This window comes from Hemitrygon akajei, chromosome 21, assembly GCF_048418815.1.
Source record: "Hemitrygon akajei chromosome 21, sHemAka1.3, whole genome shotgun sequence".
In the NCBI taxonomy this organism is placed as follows: domain Eukaryota; kingdom Metazoa; phylum Chordata; class Chondrichthyes; order Myliobatiformes; family Dasyatidae; genus Hemitrygon; species Hemitrygon akajei.
In genome coordinates this window covers 15,881,149-15,898,734 of record NC_133144.1, presented here as the reverse complement: position 1 = coordinate 15,898,734, position 17,586 = coordinate 15,881,149, and the positions used below count along the sequence as shown (strand labels likewise).

The following is a 17,586-nucleotide window of genomic DNA, read 5'->3' as shown; positions in this document are numbered from 1 at the left end:
GATTCTGCCACACGTGTCATCTGATTCAGGCCATCATTAGCTTCAAGAAGGGATAAGCAATGATCTTCCTGCTCTTCGTACAGAATAGTGAGACCATTGCTTACCCTTTCTTCAATCTAATTGTCAGGAGTGCACAGGTTATCAAATGCAGCACAAAAAATCTTGCAGGAGCTCCAGATAATTGTCGTGGACTCCATTTGGCAGTGAACACTTGAGGCTGTCTACAAGAAAGGTCAGAGCTGTCTCCATTTCTTGAGGAGACGGAGGTCCTTTAACATCTGCCGGACGATGCTGAGGATGTTCTACAAGTCTGTGGTGGCCAGTGCTATCAAGTTTGTTGTTGTGTGCTGGGGCAGCAGGCTGAGGGTAGCAGACACCAACAGAATCAACAAACTCATTCGTAAGGCCAGTGATGTTGTGGGGGTGGAACTGGACTCTCTGACGGTGGTGTCTGAAAAGAGGATGCTGTCCAAGTTGCATGCCATCTTGGATAATGACTCCCATCCACTCCATAATGTACTGCTTAGGCACAGGAGTACATTCAGCCAGAGACTCATTCCACCGAGATGTAACACTGAGCGTCTTAGGAAGTTAATCCTGCCTGTGGCCATCAAACTTTACAACTCCTCCCTCAGAGTGTCAGACACCCTGAGCCAATAGGCTGGTCCTGGACTTATTTCCACTTGGCATGATTAACTTATTATTATTTAATTATTTATGGTTTTATGTTGCTATCTTTCTATACTACTCTTGGTTGGTGCGGCTGTAACAAAACCCAATTTCCCCCAGGATTAATAAAATACGTCTGTCTGTCTGTCTGTAATATCCCAGCATTTATATTTAAATATCCTTAGTCACACAGTGGGAATGGGGACAGGATGAATATCTAATGTAACATAATGTAATATCTGTGGTATTAATAAATGTGTAATACCAGAGAGCATGCAGTTAAGGTGAGAAAGGGTAATTTTAGAGGAGGTGAGGGTTAAGTTTTTTTACACAGAGTAGTGGGTGCCCGGAAAGCACTGCCTGGGGTGGTGGTAGAGGCAGACACATTACTGACTTTTAAGAAAAGTTTAGGCAGCCACAGGAAGGTGAGGGAAATGGAGCGATATGGACATTGTAGCCATAAGGGATTAGTTTAGTTGGCCACTTGATTACTAATTTATTTGGTTCAGCACAACGTTGTGGGCTGAAGGGCCTGTTCTCTGTTCTAATATCTGTTCTGTGAGACCAGCATCATCATTGAGATAAGTTGTAGAGTACATCCAGCTGATGAGTTAAAGGGCAACTGGACAGAGAAAAGGGACAAAAGCTATGAAATGACAATTGCAGCTTTCAGTTGCAAAATGCAGGACTGTCACCCATGGCCAGCAGATCAGGCTGCATTCAGCCAGAGACTCGTTCTGAGAGACAGAAACTGAGCCAGCATCACAGGTGGGTGACCTACTGCAGAAATGGCCAGCGATGGTACGGGCCGGAGAAAGCAAGCTACCTGAAGTTGTGGCTTTCAATATTATACGCGTGTTCAGGCGGAAGATGAGGTGCCATTCCCCAGGTCTACACTGAGCCTTGTTATTATAACAGATCATAAGGCCAGAGACGGGTCGGAATGGGATGGGGAATGACTCGGGCAGTGTGCTCTGAGTCACCCCTGCAGACCGAATGGAGTTGCTCCATAAGTGGTGCATTTGATTTTACCTCTGTAGAAGAGATCACAATGTGAACATTAAATGTCATAGACTAGGTTAGAAGAGGTGCAAGTGAATCACAACTTCACTCAGAAGAACTGTTTGGGTTCTTTTCATGGTTGGTCAGGGAAGAAGTGAAATATTGGCTTTTTGTGGTTGAACAGAAAAGGAGCACAAGGAGGGGTGCAGGAGAGTAGACCAGGGAGTCAGGAAAGAAAAGTCCCTTCAAAGCACTGAAAGGAAAGAGCAGGGGAATATGAACTTCTTATTGAAGCTGCTGGAAACTGCAGGAAATAGATAAGAGGTAATCCAGGACTGTATCAACTACAGTAGAGAGTAACTCAATGGTACAGGAAGGAGGAGGTGTACAGAGATAACCTGTGTGGAACGATCACATCAGAACAGCATACAAGTAGCCTATCAGTTTCAAAGTTGGCGCATGAATCTTTCTCCTTTGTGTGAGTTCTTTACTTTGTTGGGTCAAATTTTGGTCAAGTCGTTACACCAGCATGCTTGTTACAGCACTGACTCCTACACAGCGTGGAGCAAAAGAGCAGATTAATTGAAGTCTGTTGTGTATATTTGCTGTTGACATTCAATAAAACTCATGTCATAGAAAACCAAATGGTTCTTCCTCATGAATGTGAGGGGTTTCCTATGTTATTTAAAACACTTATTGAATACACCATTGAAACATTTCTAACCCCTTGGACTTAGTATTTCATTTTATGTATTCCATTTCATATAAAGTTATTACAAACCGATGTTGGGTTTCCTTATATTTTGCCAAATAAATATTGAAGAGCCGTTCTGGAGAAACTTGAACTGAAATTTCAGGCTATTTTCTCGGATAGACAGGATGTTTGGTCTGATTTAGTAATACTGCACTTTTGTGTGTGTTTCAGATGATACCTCTTGATTCGTTTGTGGGGCAAAGTGCAGATGGCAAAATGGTGCCCATAATCCCAGGTGGGAACAGCATCCCACTCACCTTTTCCAATAGGAAGGAGTATGTGGACAGGGCAGTCGACTATCGGTTGCATGAAATCGATCGTCAAGTAAGTACACCAATTTTTAAGCAGACCTAATTCATTTGGTAAACTAATTCGGTCACATTTTATTTTTTTCCATTATTTAAAATTAACTAAATTGAATACTTAGTATTAGAACATAGTGGGAATACATGCAAAGTGCTATTTCTCCTGCTTTGACAAGTTGTGTCCTATACGTAATTTTACTTCATTGTGAAGAGCTTATATGTTTTTTCATTATTAGAGGGACATGAATGCCAGTTTGGTGCAGTACTTGTGCTTACTGTTTTAGTTCCATCTCTGTCTTCGTAAGTATTCCCTTGGCTGCCTTGCTTGTGCTTTGGTTTTGTAAGTTCTGAGGTGACCAGTGAGGGCATTGTGGGAGCCAAGGATGGGCAGGAGTCTGACAGGATTAGCGGTCTGGGTAAATTGAGGGTACGGTGCTCCTCTCCCACTCTGAATCAGCATGGATGTTGAATCTCTTCAAAACAATTTTGAACTTCTTGAATATAAAGTCATTGTCTTTTCCCGTGTCCAGCTGGTAGTCTCCTGTTGTGACAAAGCTTCAAGCACAATGACTATGTTTGGCTCTGTAACCTGCCTGGTAAAACCAATTTAGTGTAATTATGGTCTCCTTTCTCCTGCCCAGAAAGTGCTAATGCTGGTTCATTTATCCTTCCAGTGAGTTTGGTGAATTTTCCAGAGTGTTTTTCTGGTGCTTTGAGTTGTCTGTAGGTTGTACAGATCTCAGAAATATAAAGGGGGGGGGGGGGCAAGGGTAGACCATGAATCTTGTGCCACATCAGAAATATTGATCTTAAACCACTCTTCTTTAATAAATCACTGGTGCTTTGAAGCCAGTGGTTAATTTCATCATGAATGGCTGCCATCACTGAGACGTGGCTCCTGAGAGAGAAGTGTTCTGCGTTTTACAGGGTATCATGAAACTTGATTGTCAAAGGGGCAATGTGATGCAGTGGGATCAGGCTGGCATAGAGGACCATGGTCATGAAGATATTGAGTATAGAGTATTCTTGTCTCTAGCAGGCATCATTTGACAGGTTACTTGCAACTTAGTAAGTTTTTTTTAAGGTTGAGATAACTAATGGGTAGACAGCTAATAAGTCCGGGATCTGAAGTTTGGACACTGTAGCCGTCAGTATTTTTATTAATACAGCTTTCAGTAATGCTGTAAAGTTGTGTGGATTCCCAGCTCATCCATTTAAAGGGACTGAGTACTGATCTTCATCATGTGACAGGTTCAGTGTGGTTATCGGAGTTCCAATAATTGTGCCCTTAAGCCAACTAAATTTCACTGCTGGAGAGGTTGACCAACACCGTAGAAAGATTTTGGATACATTTCAAGATGTCTTAACACCTCTTGACAAATTTCTGCAATGTGTTTTTTTTTTTCCCTGAGAGGCATCAATAGCTGTACCAAGTGTAAAATTTGCATCCTCTGGTCTGAAAGGTATGGTGACCAGCTGTCACTAATCCTGTTTCTCCTGAACCCATGCTGTTCAAAAGGACAAAATCAAACAGCTCCTGTTGAGATCGGTGACCACCTGCAATCTCAGTTACAGCTTTTGTCCTAGCTGCCTTATCCATGGAGAACTATGACAGCCACACTCAGCTTCTTGGTTTCAGGGTCATTCTTAGCGACTGTGGCACAAGCACAGCAGAAATGGAAGCAGGAGTCAGCCATCTGGCCCATCGAGCCTTCTCTCCCATTCAAAGATTCAAAGTACATTTATTATCAAAGAACGTATAAATTATACACCTTGAGATTTGTTTGCTTACAAAGATCACGGCTGATCTGGCTTGGGACTCAGCTCCACCTACCTGCTCCTCTGTAGTCCTTAATTCCCCTGTGATGCAAAAATCTAACTAACTGTGTCTTAACTATATTTAATCAAGTAGGTTCCATTGCTTCCCTTGGCAAAGAATTCCACAGACGCACTATTCTCTGAAAAGAAGTTTCTCCTCATCCCTCTCCTAAATCTGTTCCCCTGAATCTTGCAGCTATGTCCCACTTACCAATAGAAGCAACATTCCTACCTCTGTCTATCCCTTCCATAATCTTATATTTCTTCTGAATTCCAGTGAGTGTAGTCCCAAGCGACTCAATCTTAATCTCTCAATCTCTCTTCATAGGTTAATATAAGTGTTTAACCTAGTGAACCTCTTCTGCATCGCCTCTAAAGCCAGTTCATTTTCTTTAATCTTTCTTTGAGTCAGGAAACCAAAACTGAATGCTGCATTCCATATGTGGCCTCAACAGTATCCTGTATAGTTGCAGGATAACCTCCCTGTTCTTAATTTCAATCCCTCTGACATGAAGGCCAGCATTCCATTTGTCTTCTTAATAACCTGTTGCATCTGCAAACCATCCTTCTGTGATTCATGCACAAGCAATCCCAAGTCCCTCTGCACAAGTGCATGCTGCAATCTTTCACCTATCTTGTGGATCCAGAATTGGCTTGCCCACATAAGGCAAAGGGTAGTTGGAGATGGTTTGTATTCTGCATGGAGGTTGGTGACCAGTGGTGTTCCACAGGGATCTGTTCTGGGACCCCTCTCCTCTTTGTGATTTTCATAAATGACCTGGATGAGGAAGTAGAAGGGTAGGCTAGTAAGTTTGCTGACGACATAAAAGGTGGGGGTGTTGTGGATAGTCTGGAGGATTGTCAGAAGTTACAGCAGGTCATCGATAGGATGCAGAGCTAGCCTGAGAAGTGGCAGATGGAGTTCAACCCAGTTAAATGTGAAATGGTTCATTTCAGTAGGTCAAATTTGAAGACTGAATGAATACAAGACTCTTGGCAATGTGGAGGATCAGCGAGATCTTAGGGTCTGTGTCCATAGGGCACTGAAAGCTGCTGTACAGATTGACAGTGTTGTTAATCTGTGTTGTATGGTGTGATGGCCTTCATCAACTGTGGGATTGAGTTCAAGGTCATGAGGTAATGTTAAAGCTATAGAAGACTTCAGTTAGACCCCACTTGGAGTACTGTGTTCAGTTCTGGTCACCTCACTACAGGAAGGATGTGGATACTATAGAGAGAGTACAGAGGAGATTTACAAGGATGTTGCCTGGAATGGGGAGCATGCCTTATGAGAATAGTTTGAGTGAACTCGGCCTTTTCTCCTTACAGTGACAGAAGATAGGAGGTGACCTGATAGAGATGTATAAAATGATGAGAGGCATTGATCATGTGGATAACCAGAGGATTTTTTCCTACAGGCTGAAATAGCTAACAAGAGGGGGCATTGTTTTAAGGTGTTTGAAAGTAGGTACAAGGGGGATGGCAGAGGTAAGTTTTTCAGAGAGTGGTGGGTGTGTGGAATGCACTGCCAGTGACGGTGATAAAGGCAGATACAATAGGGTCTTTTAAGAGCCTCTTAGATAGGTACATGGAGCTTATAAAAATAGAGGGCTATGCGATAGAGAAATTCTAAGCAGTTTCTAGAGTAGGTTTCATGGTCAGCACAACATTGTGGGCTGAAGGGCCTGTAATGTGCTGTAGATTTTTATGTTTTAAGTTCTAATCTGTTTTTCTATTTTTACTTCCAAAGTGGATGACCTCACACTTACTAAGGCTGTACTCCACCTGCCTGACACTTGCCCACTCATTTGATCTATCAATATCTCTTCTCAGACTCTCCACATCTGCGTAATTTGTTTCCCTATTTATTTTACTGTTATATGCAAAGTTGGATATGCTACACTTGATCACTTCTACCAGATCATTAATATATATATTGAATAGTTAGGAGCACATCACTGACCCACACAGTACTGAACTCTACACTGATTGCAAACCAGAGATATGCACATTTATCCCAACTCTCAGCCTTCTATTGGTTAACCAGTCTTCTATTCATACCCACAACACTGCATCTTTATCTTATGGATAAGTCTTTTATAAGAATATAAGACATAGGAGCAGAATTAAGCCACTTGACTCTGTCATGACTGGTTTATTATTCCTCTCAACCCTATTCTCCTGTCTTCTCTCCATAATCTTTGCTGCCCTTATTGATCAAGAACCTATTGACCTCCACTCTAAATAGACCCAATGACCTGGCCTCCACTGCCATCTGTGGCAATGAATACACATTCTCCACCGCCTGACTAAAGAAATTCCTCCTCGTATCTGTTTTAAAGGGACATACTGATATACTGAGGCTGTGTCCTCTGGTTCAAGACTCCCCAGCTATATGAAACATCCTCTTCACGTCCACTCTCTCTAGGCCATTCGATAAACTATAGGTTTTAATGAGTTCCCCCCTCATTCTTATAAACCTCAGCAAGTGCAGGCCCAGAGCCAACAAATGCTCAGGGGAGATGTCAGGGGTAAGTTTTTTACGCAGAGAGTGCTGAGTGTGTGGAATGGGCTGCTGGCAGCGATGATGAAGGCAGAAGCGATAGGGTATTTTAAGAGACTCCTGGATGGCTACATGGAACTTAGAAGAATAGAGGGCTACGGGTAAGCCTAAGTAGTTCTAAGGTAGGGACATGTTCAGCACAGCTTTGTGGGCTGAAGGGCCTGTATTGTGCTGCAGGTTTCCTATGTTTCTAAATGTTTAACTCTTATTCCCAGATCATTCTCGTGAATCTCCTCTAGACCCTCTCCTGTGACAACACATTGTTTCTTAGATAAAGGGACTCCACACTGCTCACAATACTCCACATGCAGTCTGACAAATGACCATAAAGCCTCAGCATTACATCCTGTTGTATTGTTGTCCTCTTGAAATGAATGCTAATATTCCATTTTCCTTCCTACCACTGACTCAGCCTGAAAGTTAACCTTTAGGGAATCCTGCTTGAGAACTCCATAGTCCCTTTGCACCTCTGATTTCTGAATTTGCTTTTCATTTAGAAAATAGTCTATACTTTTATCCCTTTGCACGACCACACACTTTATCCCATCTGCACTTCTTTGTCCATTCCTCTAATCTTCTGCAGAGTCCTTGCTTCCTCAAGACTACCTAGCCCTCCACCTATCTTAGTATCGTCTGCAAACTTGGCCACAAGTTTCATTTATTAAATGCCTTTTCTCAAGTATACAACATCCACGTTGCTTTCAGGAACGTGGTTACAGGATGGAGCTGATTGGGAATTAAATATCCAAAAGACCAGACAGGGGGAACATGGACACTAGTCTCCATTGTTCAAAGTACATTTATTATCAAAATATGTGTAAATTATACAACCTTGAGGTTTGTCTGCTTGTAGGCATTCACGGTCTCCACTTGAATCGTGACGGATATTTTCCTGGCAGCCTCCGGCCAGTAGTTCTGCAGGATATATGGCTCCTGTAAGGCATTGTCCTCCGACCACCTGAGAGTTCAGTCCTGTGCTCCCTCGTATCACTGCAGCGTCCATCCATTCAGTAGCATTGCACCTCTATAATTGGAAGAGTGTTGCTTGCAATGTGTAGGCCCCTTCAGGAGCTTCAGTGATGCACCTACTACGCTGACGGCTACAACAATTTGCACGGCATCAGTAAAGAATGCTGCGCCCACATGATCTCGACATCGCATTGCAGATAAACTATAGACACCATTCTGTGAATCTTGCAACTTGTACAGCTGATGCCTCGACTCCGATGACTCGAGCTTGATCCCAACCTTGGGTACTGTCTCACTGGGTCCTGCCTGTGACAATGTGGATTTTTCTTGGGTTCTCCCAGATCCCAAAGATGTGCTGGTTAATAAGATAGTTGCCTCCTGTAAACTCTTTTATTGCAGGCAAGGAGAAAGAATCAAAAGGGGCGGGGGAAGCTTAATGGGCACGTGAGAGAATAGATTTCAGAGAAAAGTGGGGGAATTGGATTATTGGATTGATGAGATTGCTGTGAGACCTTTGATAGAATTAATGTGCCAAAAAGGTGTTTTCAAAGAAAGGAAAGGTCTTATTTTTTACATGACTTTCTCAAATACTCATGGAATAATACAGTGCTAACTTTATGATATTTAAAATACAGATGAGTAATTTCTAGCTCCTCATTGTGTACATTTGCTGCCAATATATCCCAAAGCTTTACCCTGATGCGTCATTTTTTTATATATCAATCTTGACATAGAAATTGAATGGCAGCAGTAAAAGCACAATGGTTGCCTTGTCCGTTCAGGGTACAGGAAATGCAGTGCATCACGAGCTACTGAACAGATTCTGTAATAAAGGGAATTCTTCACAAAGCACGTATGGAAACGTGAGTCAGAATGGATCGAGGTTTGTGGAGGAAAGAACCGCAGGGGATTGTAGGCAGATTGCCAGATGGAGGAGACTGGGAGGGTTAGGGAAGGGAAGGGGGAAATGTTGGTAGGATTTTGTAACCAGCTGCTTGCAATCAGTAGGGATTGGTGATCAAGCCGGCAGACCAGTGGTGGGTGGTCACGGCAAAGTCCAGGAAAAGGGGAGAAAGAAATTGGACAGCTGGTTAGTAGAGACAGGCAAGTGACATAAGATTGGGGGCAGCTGAGGTTCATGGAGAGGGAGTGATGAAAGACCTTGAGAGCTGTCACTCAGCAAAGGGGGAGCCCACGTGAGGATTTGTGCTGGTTGCAACCGTTCAGACAAGGTCCTTTTAGGTGGTGTTTAAGGGAGCCTGGCAAGCGTTACAAATGATACCTTCTGCATTTGGGTAGGCTGTGGCTGCACCTTCATTCACCTAAAAAGGTGACATGGCGTGTTATGCTCTCTTTTGAACACCGTATATTCAAGCTCTACGGACTATGGGTCAGATTCACAGAACACCCAACCAAGATTGGCAATGGTGCCCTGATTTTCCTTGCAGATAATTACTCATCACACCTCTATCTCAGTATCATGGTGGTGTTCTCACCACTTCTCCAGCAGTGTGGTATCTCTATTTCTCCATTCCCACCTCTGATTCTCAATTGTTGCTCTTCCAACAGGCTACCTGTCAACTAGTGGTCCAGCATAATATCCTAACTCAATATTTGTGAGGTTCAGCTCTCTCCCTGTTCTGGTCACGTACTATGTATTTGTTAAATTTAACAACGTTACACTTCCTCAACTTCCACATTTGGTCCATTACTAAGAACTACCTACATTTGCCATTATTCTTGCCGTCTTATTGTTAACACAGCAATCCATGGCTCTGCAATCACCACTTCGCCTCTTTGAAACCCCCAGTGCTTTTACTGTCTGCCTCCTAAGACTCATTCTGCTCTGCTGTGCTCGAGCACTTAGACAGGGGTTCACTTCCACTTTCTTCACCTAGGCTCCCTCACCATGTTCTTACGGACGTTTTCTGTCTAGTCAGCTCATAGATGCCTCGCTTCACACCTTCCCACAAGTTTGTATCCTCTGTCACAGCTTTGCTGGTGTGCGACCCTGGATAGTCTAGGGAGCATTTATTACTCGCCCAATATTTATTATTTGAATAATTATTTATCTTTGAAAGATTTTCCTTGAACTTTGCTTTTGATCAACCTTTACCATTTCCTAATTCCTGTTCAATGTCCCTCTCCTCATATTCCTGACCTGCCTCCCACCATCCACACCCCTATAAATCTCAACTAGTTTCTTTATTTTAATATTGGCTACATTATTTGCCCATCCTGACATACTGTATCTTCACCCTGGTCCATTTTAGAAAATGCATCATACATTTAGCCCACCAAGAGCTGCCCATCCTAATTCGGGTAATCCTAGATTACAGTTCCTCAAATACATACCCAATTTACATCTGTGATAAGGATTCCTGTCTCTGCCACCCTTGCAGATCTCCACTACCCTCAATCTTTTAAATATACATCGTGTGGTTTATTGCCCTGTACCGAGAGAAGGATTTACCCATTTTCATTTTCCAAAGAAAATATCCATAATTTATTCATTCATATAACAATACATTTCCTGGCAATGTCTTTGTAAATCTCTCCATTACAATCAGATCTTTCCTGTAATGTAGCCATCACCTGGTGCTGTATCTATTATTGTGCACAGTTCAACTCCAATTTATTTATTAATTGATTGAGATACATCACAGAGTAAGCCCTTCTGGCCCTCCGAGCCACACCATTCAGCAACCCCTGATTTAACCCTAGCCTAATCACGGGGCAATTTCCTATGACCAATTAACCTGCTAACCGGAATGTGAGAGGAAAGTGGAGCGCCCGGAGGAAACCCACGCTGTCACAGGGAGAAGGTACAGACACCTTACAGGCTGTGGCAGGAGTAGAACCCGGGTCGCTGGTACCGTAAAGCGTTGTGCTACTGTGATGCCCCATTTTGTGTCTTAACAAAAGGAAGCATCCTGTTTGCCCTTCTGTCAAGGTATTGACCTGTCCTACCTTTTAAGAATCCATGTTCCTCCATGTCACTAAATATTATTTTGTTATTCCACTCCCCAGTGGTATGAGTTCTCACTTCATCGTATAAATTCCATTTAATATTTGCTGCTTTGTTTACCTGGCCTTTTCTATCCTCTGCAATCAAAAGTCTTCCTTATATCCAATGCTCGTCTTGCCTTAGCCTGCTGTAAACTACTCGACTACAGTTCCGTATTCCTGATTAGTCTAATGCAGAAAGTTCATTTGCAAAAGTTAGGAAATTTTGCTGAGATGTAAAGGTATTTTCTTTATTGGTTCAGGTGGCTGCTGTTCGAGAAGGGATGTCTTGGATCATTCCAGTCCCACTGCTCTCTCTGCTCACTGCAAAACAGTTGGAGCAGATGGTTTGTGGGCTTCCAGAAATCTCTGTAGAAGTCCTGAAGAAAGTTGTGCGCTATCGGGAGGTGGATGAGCAGCATCAATTGGCACAGTGGTTTTGGAAGACATTAGAGGAATTCTCCAACGAAGAGAGAGTACTCTTCATGCGCTTTGTGTCTGGCAGGTCCCGTTTGCCAGCGAACACGGCCGACATCTCTCAGCGGTTTCAAATTATGAAAGTTGATAGGGTAAGAACGTTATTGTTACTGTAAAAGCCCAGCAGCTGGCCGGTAATCCGAAGAGCGAGAATTGCTGGCTACCTTCTCATGGGTTAGCTTGTCACTGACTTCTGTGCCTGCATATTGAAACACAGAAGTCAGAGACGAGCTGAAGCCCAGCCAAGTCCAACAATGAAACACAAACATCCTGAAGTGAGGGGCTGATGGAGTCCAGGGCAACCATGGCTGCTGTAAGTAGCATGACCCCATTTATTTGGTTTAACAGTGGAATTAAAGAGGTAAGTGCAGATAGATTAATAGACAACCTGCTAGAGCAACTAAGCAGGTCGAGCAACATCTGTAGGAGGAAAAGAATTGTCACGTTTCCAATCAAAACCCTGCATTGGGACCAAATGGTTCAGCTTATTAATTTCTCAATTCATAGCTAATATAAATTAAAAATATTGAAATTTATTTGAGCAGTTTTAAATGTTTCTGAATTGTGGAAAAGACTGTTTTGGGTGCAGAGTCAGAGTCCTGAGGCCTAGTCACTGCTCGCGATCCATCCTGCTTTAAGGAGCAGCTAGCTCCCAGATCCATGAATCCTGCAGAGTCACAAAGCATGGCCACTGTGTGGCAGGCCAATTGCACACATCCGGTCCGACGCTGAGCTGGGATGTTCAACACATCTGCTTCTTGCCAGTATTTTCTCTACATGAGCCAACAAAAGATAAATTACACCAGTTTATTTCCAGTGTCCCATGATCATGCATATTAACATGCTCCTGACAATAGTGTCGTTTCTAATATCAGGGAGCATCTAACACAGTTGCCTTTAGATTTGATCTGAGCGGCTGGAGTTGTGGAAGAGTACCTGAAGAGGCAAATTGAAGTGGGGGGCTGATTAACGTCAAGTAGTTTGGGAGTTTGATTTGAAGAGGAGCAGTAGTTTAAAGAAAAAACAGACCCTTAATCTTGCCTGGCTGCCCGGCTGTGTTTTGTCAGCTTTCCCATCCACTTCCCTTAGTGTCCAAAAATCTATCAGTCATAGCCTTCAGTGACCTTTGCCTCAATGACAGACACAAAAATTGGAATTTACTTTGAGTAAACTAAATGTTTTCTTGTAAGTTCTAAATTGCTGACCCATCACACTGTCAATGTGACCTTTTTCACATGATCCTCCAGCCTGAGGAAGCGGCCTCTGTGTCTCAAGGAACAGCTTTTCATTCTGCTACGCTCCAGTAAACGTCAGCTGGCTTTTCTCAACCTCTCTTTAATTAACCCACCCAGACTGAGGAAACATTTTCATGCCCGTGTACCTATATCGGACCCCACATTTCAAGTATAATGTTAATTTTCATATTCAACATCCAATAAGCTTTCTCAAATGCAATAGCAACTGTTTGCAGAAAACCTCCATCCCTTAGTCTGGGTTTATCAAAGATGAGCAGAAACATTTCAGTCGCACTCTGAAATGTTGATTCCCTTTGAATTTGGTATTCATAAACTTTTTTTTTGCTGCTCAAGTGCATTTTTACTAAATTGGATGGTACCCAGTGAAGAATATCTTCGCAAATTAAATTCACATTTCAACTTGCATCATGCAAGTAGTATCTGGTATTTTCTGCATAATTAGCACAAAGCAGCAGTGTTGGTGTTCTTCTGCAGCAGTGTAAAGTAAACAGGACTGTCTGAGAACTTGGCGCTATTCCTCACACTTGGCACAATGACATTGACTTTGTTTGGAGGCTGAACTGCCAAGGTGGCCATCATATGCAGCGGGTAGACAAGCACTCTCACTACATGGTCAAGGATTTGTATGTATATAAATTGTGCATTTTGTTTTATATATTTATGAGGAATATACTTCGGTGGGATGTGTTCATTAATTTGGCTGCATCTGCCTTGGTGTGTGCATAATGCTGGGATGGACCAAATTGAACGTTATGGTTGGTGACTCAGAAGGCTTTAAACATCTTGATACTCTGACCAGAAGCAAGGCTCCAGCCTCAGCCTTGTCATTTCTGTCGCACTGTTGGTGTTCTGAGGAAAGGATCTCTGAGGCCTATTCTATGAAGCCCAGTGTTGGCTAGTCCTCACCACTCCTTGCCTGGTGCTTTCCAGGGGGAGAGATGGTTCAACCTTCCTGTTTGATCCTGAATTGAGTACATATGGGAAAGGCTACAGAACGAATCCAACTTGATTAAGCTCATTAATAGCTTGTCCATTGATAATTAATCAAAGGCTCTGTAGAATGTTCCCTACTATCCATCACCGTCTGCTTCGTGGAATGTCTCTTTATCATTGAAAGAAATTGGAGCAACTTGGGAAATGACTCACCATTCTAATGAAAGAGTGTTTGACGTTAATCAAAACATCCGTGACTCCAGAAATAATGTACTGTAGCTGCATTCTGGTCTGATCAAGTAGATTATTTAGATCATTTGTTTTCTCTCTGCTCTGTTTCTGAACACTTACCAATCTCCCTCTCCTTCTTGCACAGCCTTATGACAGTTTGCCTACCTCACAAACCTGCTTCTTCCAGCTGCGGCTCCCACCATACTCCACCCAGGCGGTCATGGCTGAGCGACTGCGCTACGCTATCAACAACTGCAGGTCCATTGACATGGACAATTACATGTTGTCACGCAATGTAGACAACACAGAAGGCTCAGATACAGACTATTGATTCTTTGAACAAAAAAACTGCTGCACTAGGGGGAATGATGAGCAAGTCTTCTGATATTGTACGTGTAAGTGACTACTGCAGTTATAGTGAGAAGCCCAGAATATTTTAATTGTATATGTACTTGAAGAAAAATGAATGTGATTGACAAATGTTATTGTTTGAACTTTAATTTCAACTATAAACAAGTTGAAAAAGAAAATGCATTTCAACTGGTTTTGTTTCCTTTCTTTGTCCAATTTTGATAAGTCTGCATGGAGATAATTTGGTGCATTTTTGAGAATGGTAGAAAATATCCCTCCCAGCGAAAGAGGGCTACAGAATTAAAGTTTTACAAACTGTACATTGTGTATAATTGTTCATGAGGGAGAGCAATTTTACATAAATATTCTTCTATTTATTTTTGTTTTAATTTGAATTGCCTGTGCTGGGTTTCCTATCAGAAATACATCAGAAGAATAAAACATTAATTTAAAGCTGTTTGTCTGTGCTAATTCTCATCGATCCAACTATTAACATCATATCTCAATGCTCACTATTTTGCCCTGAAGAGAAATATTTTAAAAGATGTTCTGACCAGATTTACAGTACTGGAACAAGGCATTGTGCTGGAACACTCCAGGAGGAACAAACATTAGAAGATTCACAGGAGTGGATCTTCTGACGGTCTTCATGAAAAGTAATTGTCTCTCTTCATTACAGCCGTGGCAAATCAGGAAGCCTACAACACTTGCTGCTTTCTCCTCCCCATCTCCAATGATGGAACAGTAAATATAATGACCCAATTGCAATTTATAAAATATACACGCAGGGTTGTGGGACAGCAGCATCAGATTGTAAGACCATTAGACATAGGAGCAGAACTAGTCCATTCAGCCCATCAGGTTTGCTTTGCCATTAGAGCTGATTCATTATCCTGCTTAGTTCCAGTATATTTTAACTCCCAGACAGTATCTAGTTGGAGGCCACAATTATCAAGTTAAATGGTTGGCCATTCAGTGCAGACTGAGAATAAATTTCTTCACCCTGAGAATAGTGAATTTTTGAAATTCTCTTTCCCAAATGTGAAAGATCTGTCACTAAGACAGGTAGATCTTTCGATATTAAGGGAATCGTGAGATACGGGACATAAAGAGACATTCAGCGCCTTTATCCCCAGAGTGGCAATGGTTAATATAAAAGGGCATAATTTTAAGGGAATTGGGGGGCAAGTAGAGGGGCGATGTCAGAAGTAGACTTTTTACACATGAATTGTAAGTGCCAGGATGATGGTAGAGAGATGATTCGCGACATCTAAGAAACTCATGGATGAAAGAAAAATTAGATGACCGGGTAGGAGGTAAGGATTAGGTTAGCACAGCATCATGGGCTGAAGGGCCCATATTGTGTTGCACTGTCCTGTGGTCTGTGTTGACCGTAGCTCAAAGGCTCTCGTCATCAGCTTTGCTTATAGTTGTTCTGAAGGCTTTAATTATTTATCTTCTAGCTTTGTGATAACTGATAGATGATGGGATGTAGAAGAATTCATTGAGCAGCTCCAAGACCCAATCACAACAAGAAAACTGCTTTTACTTCATAAATACACAAAGGGAAGAAATGAGTACTGGTAATCAAAACTCAAATAATTGCAGAAGCTGTAAATTTAGAAGCCTAAGAGTAAATATTGTGATCATGGTGTGACGGAGAATGTTTAAAGTGACGGATGGAAGTAAGGTTTTTTTTGAGAAAGTGAACTTAGATTGAATATGAACTCTGTCTTTTATTGCAGTGGTTACATCTTGCCTCTGCAAAATCATTTTCATCTGCGAGGAGCTCATTAACCAACTCAACTCACCTTGTGTGTTAAGTGGCTCCCAACTACATTTCAATTCAAAATAATTGACAGAAAGCCTGTAATAGAAATATCAGAAAATTCTTCACCCACAGGGTTGTTTAGATCTAGAGTCAATGAAAAAAATGATGGAAGTTGATCCCATTGAATAATTTGTATGGCTATTTGATGTAAAGAGATTCATCAGGTCATGGATAAGAAATGAAGATGGAGATGCCTCTGTTTCAGGGTTTCTGTGCAGGCATTATCGGCTGGATGATGTGCTCCTGTGCTGCATTTCCACAACTCAATTCACATGCAAAAATAAAATGGGATATCCTTGTCAGGTTCTTTGCATCTCTGTTGTAAGAAGTACAATAGCCAGAGTTTCAGATAGGAAAAACCACCATCTAGGCCATCCTCTCTTCTCTTTGCTGCCATTGGGAAGAAGGTACAAGAGCCTTGAGACCCACACCACAAGTCTCAGGAACGGTTATTATCCCACAACCATCAGGTTCCTGAATCAGAGTGGACAACTTCACTCACCCCAATATTGAAATGTTCCCACTACTTAGGGACTCACTTTCAAGGATTCTTCATCTCATTTTCTCAATATTTATTTACCATAATCTATTTATTTTGCTTTCTTTTTGTATTTGCACAGTTTGTCTTTTGCACACTGGTTGCCCATCCTGTTGGCTGCGGTCTTTCATTGATTCTATTGTCTCTTGTATTTACAGTGAATGAACACAAAATGAGTGTCAGCAGTATATGGTGATATATATGTACTTAGATAATATATTTACAGTGTACTTTGAAATTGATAACCTTTAGGTTGCCGAGAAAGGAGAAGGACCAAGAACAACAGTACAAGTCTGTTCTGGGATAAGAACATAAGAAATAGGACCAGGAGTTGGCCATCTGGCCCATTGAGCCTGTCTGCCCTTCAAATAAGACTGTGGCTGATCTGGCCATGGACTCACCTCCACCTGCCCGTTTTTTCCCCATAACACTTAATTCCCCTACTATGCAATAATCTATTCAACCTTGTCTTAAATATATTTACTGAGTTAACCTCCACTGTTTCATCGGGCAGAGATGAAGAGCATGAGGAGTGAATGGCACATGTAGTGCTGATGGACAACTGGAAATGTGGCAAAGGGGTGGGTTGGGGGGGTGAACTATTTTAAAGTAGGAGGTAAGGTAAATCTGAAAGACTGAGACAGGGTTGATGACATGGAATTGTTGAGCTCACTGATAATTGGGCTCTCCAGTTTTGTATTTTGAATTGTAATCCAGGATGCAGGTGAATTGATGAAAGCAACACTTGAGGTGTTTAGGCAGCCACATGAACAGGCTGGGAATGAGGGGCCAGGGATCATGGTCAGCACAGGCATTTGAGCCTGTTCCAGGTTAAAGGTTCTAAAACACATTTTCAGAAATTGTTCTGCACTCACAAGAATAA

The 17,586-nt window shown here is 42.1% G+C and overlaps 1 protein-coding gene across 11 annotated transcripts in view; it reads left to right on the top strand.

The window, feature by feature from the left end:
- Window positions 1–14,789, top strand: part of herc1 (HECT and RLD domain containing E3 ubiquitin protein ligase family member 1) — a 262,328-nt gene extending 247,539 nt beyond the window's left edge. For all 11 annotated transcript variants that reach the window (XM_073024866.1, XM_073024869.1, XM_073024868.1 and 8 more), the window contains 3 exons: window positions 2,597–2,749; window positions 11,350–11,655; window positions 14,129–14,789. In XM_073024866.1, coding sequence (XP_072880967.1) covers window positions 2,597–2,749; window positions 11,350–11,655; window positions 14,129–14,314 — 645 coding nt within the window. In that variant the 3' untranslated portion in view covers window positions 14,315–14,789. The remainder of the gene's footprint in view (window positions 1–2,596; window positions 2,750–11,349; window positions 11,656–14,128) is intronic.
- The last annotated feature ends 2,797 nt before the right edge of the window (window positions 14,790–17,586 follow it).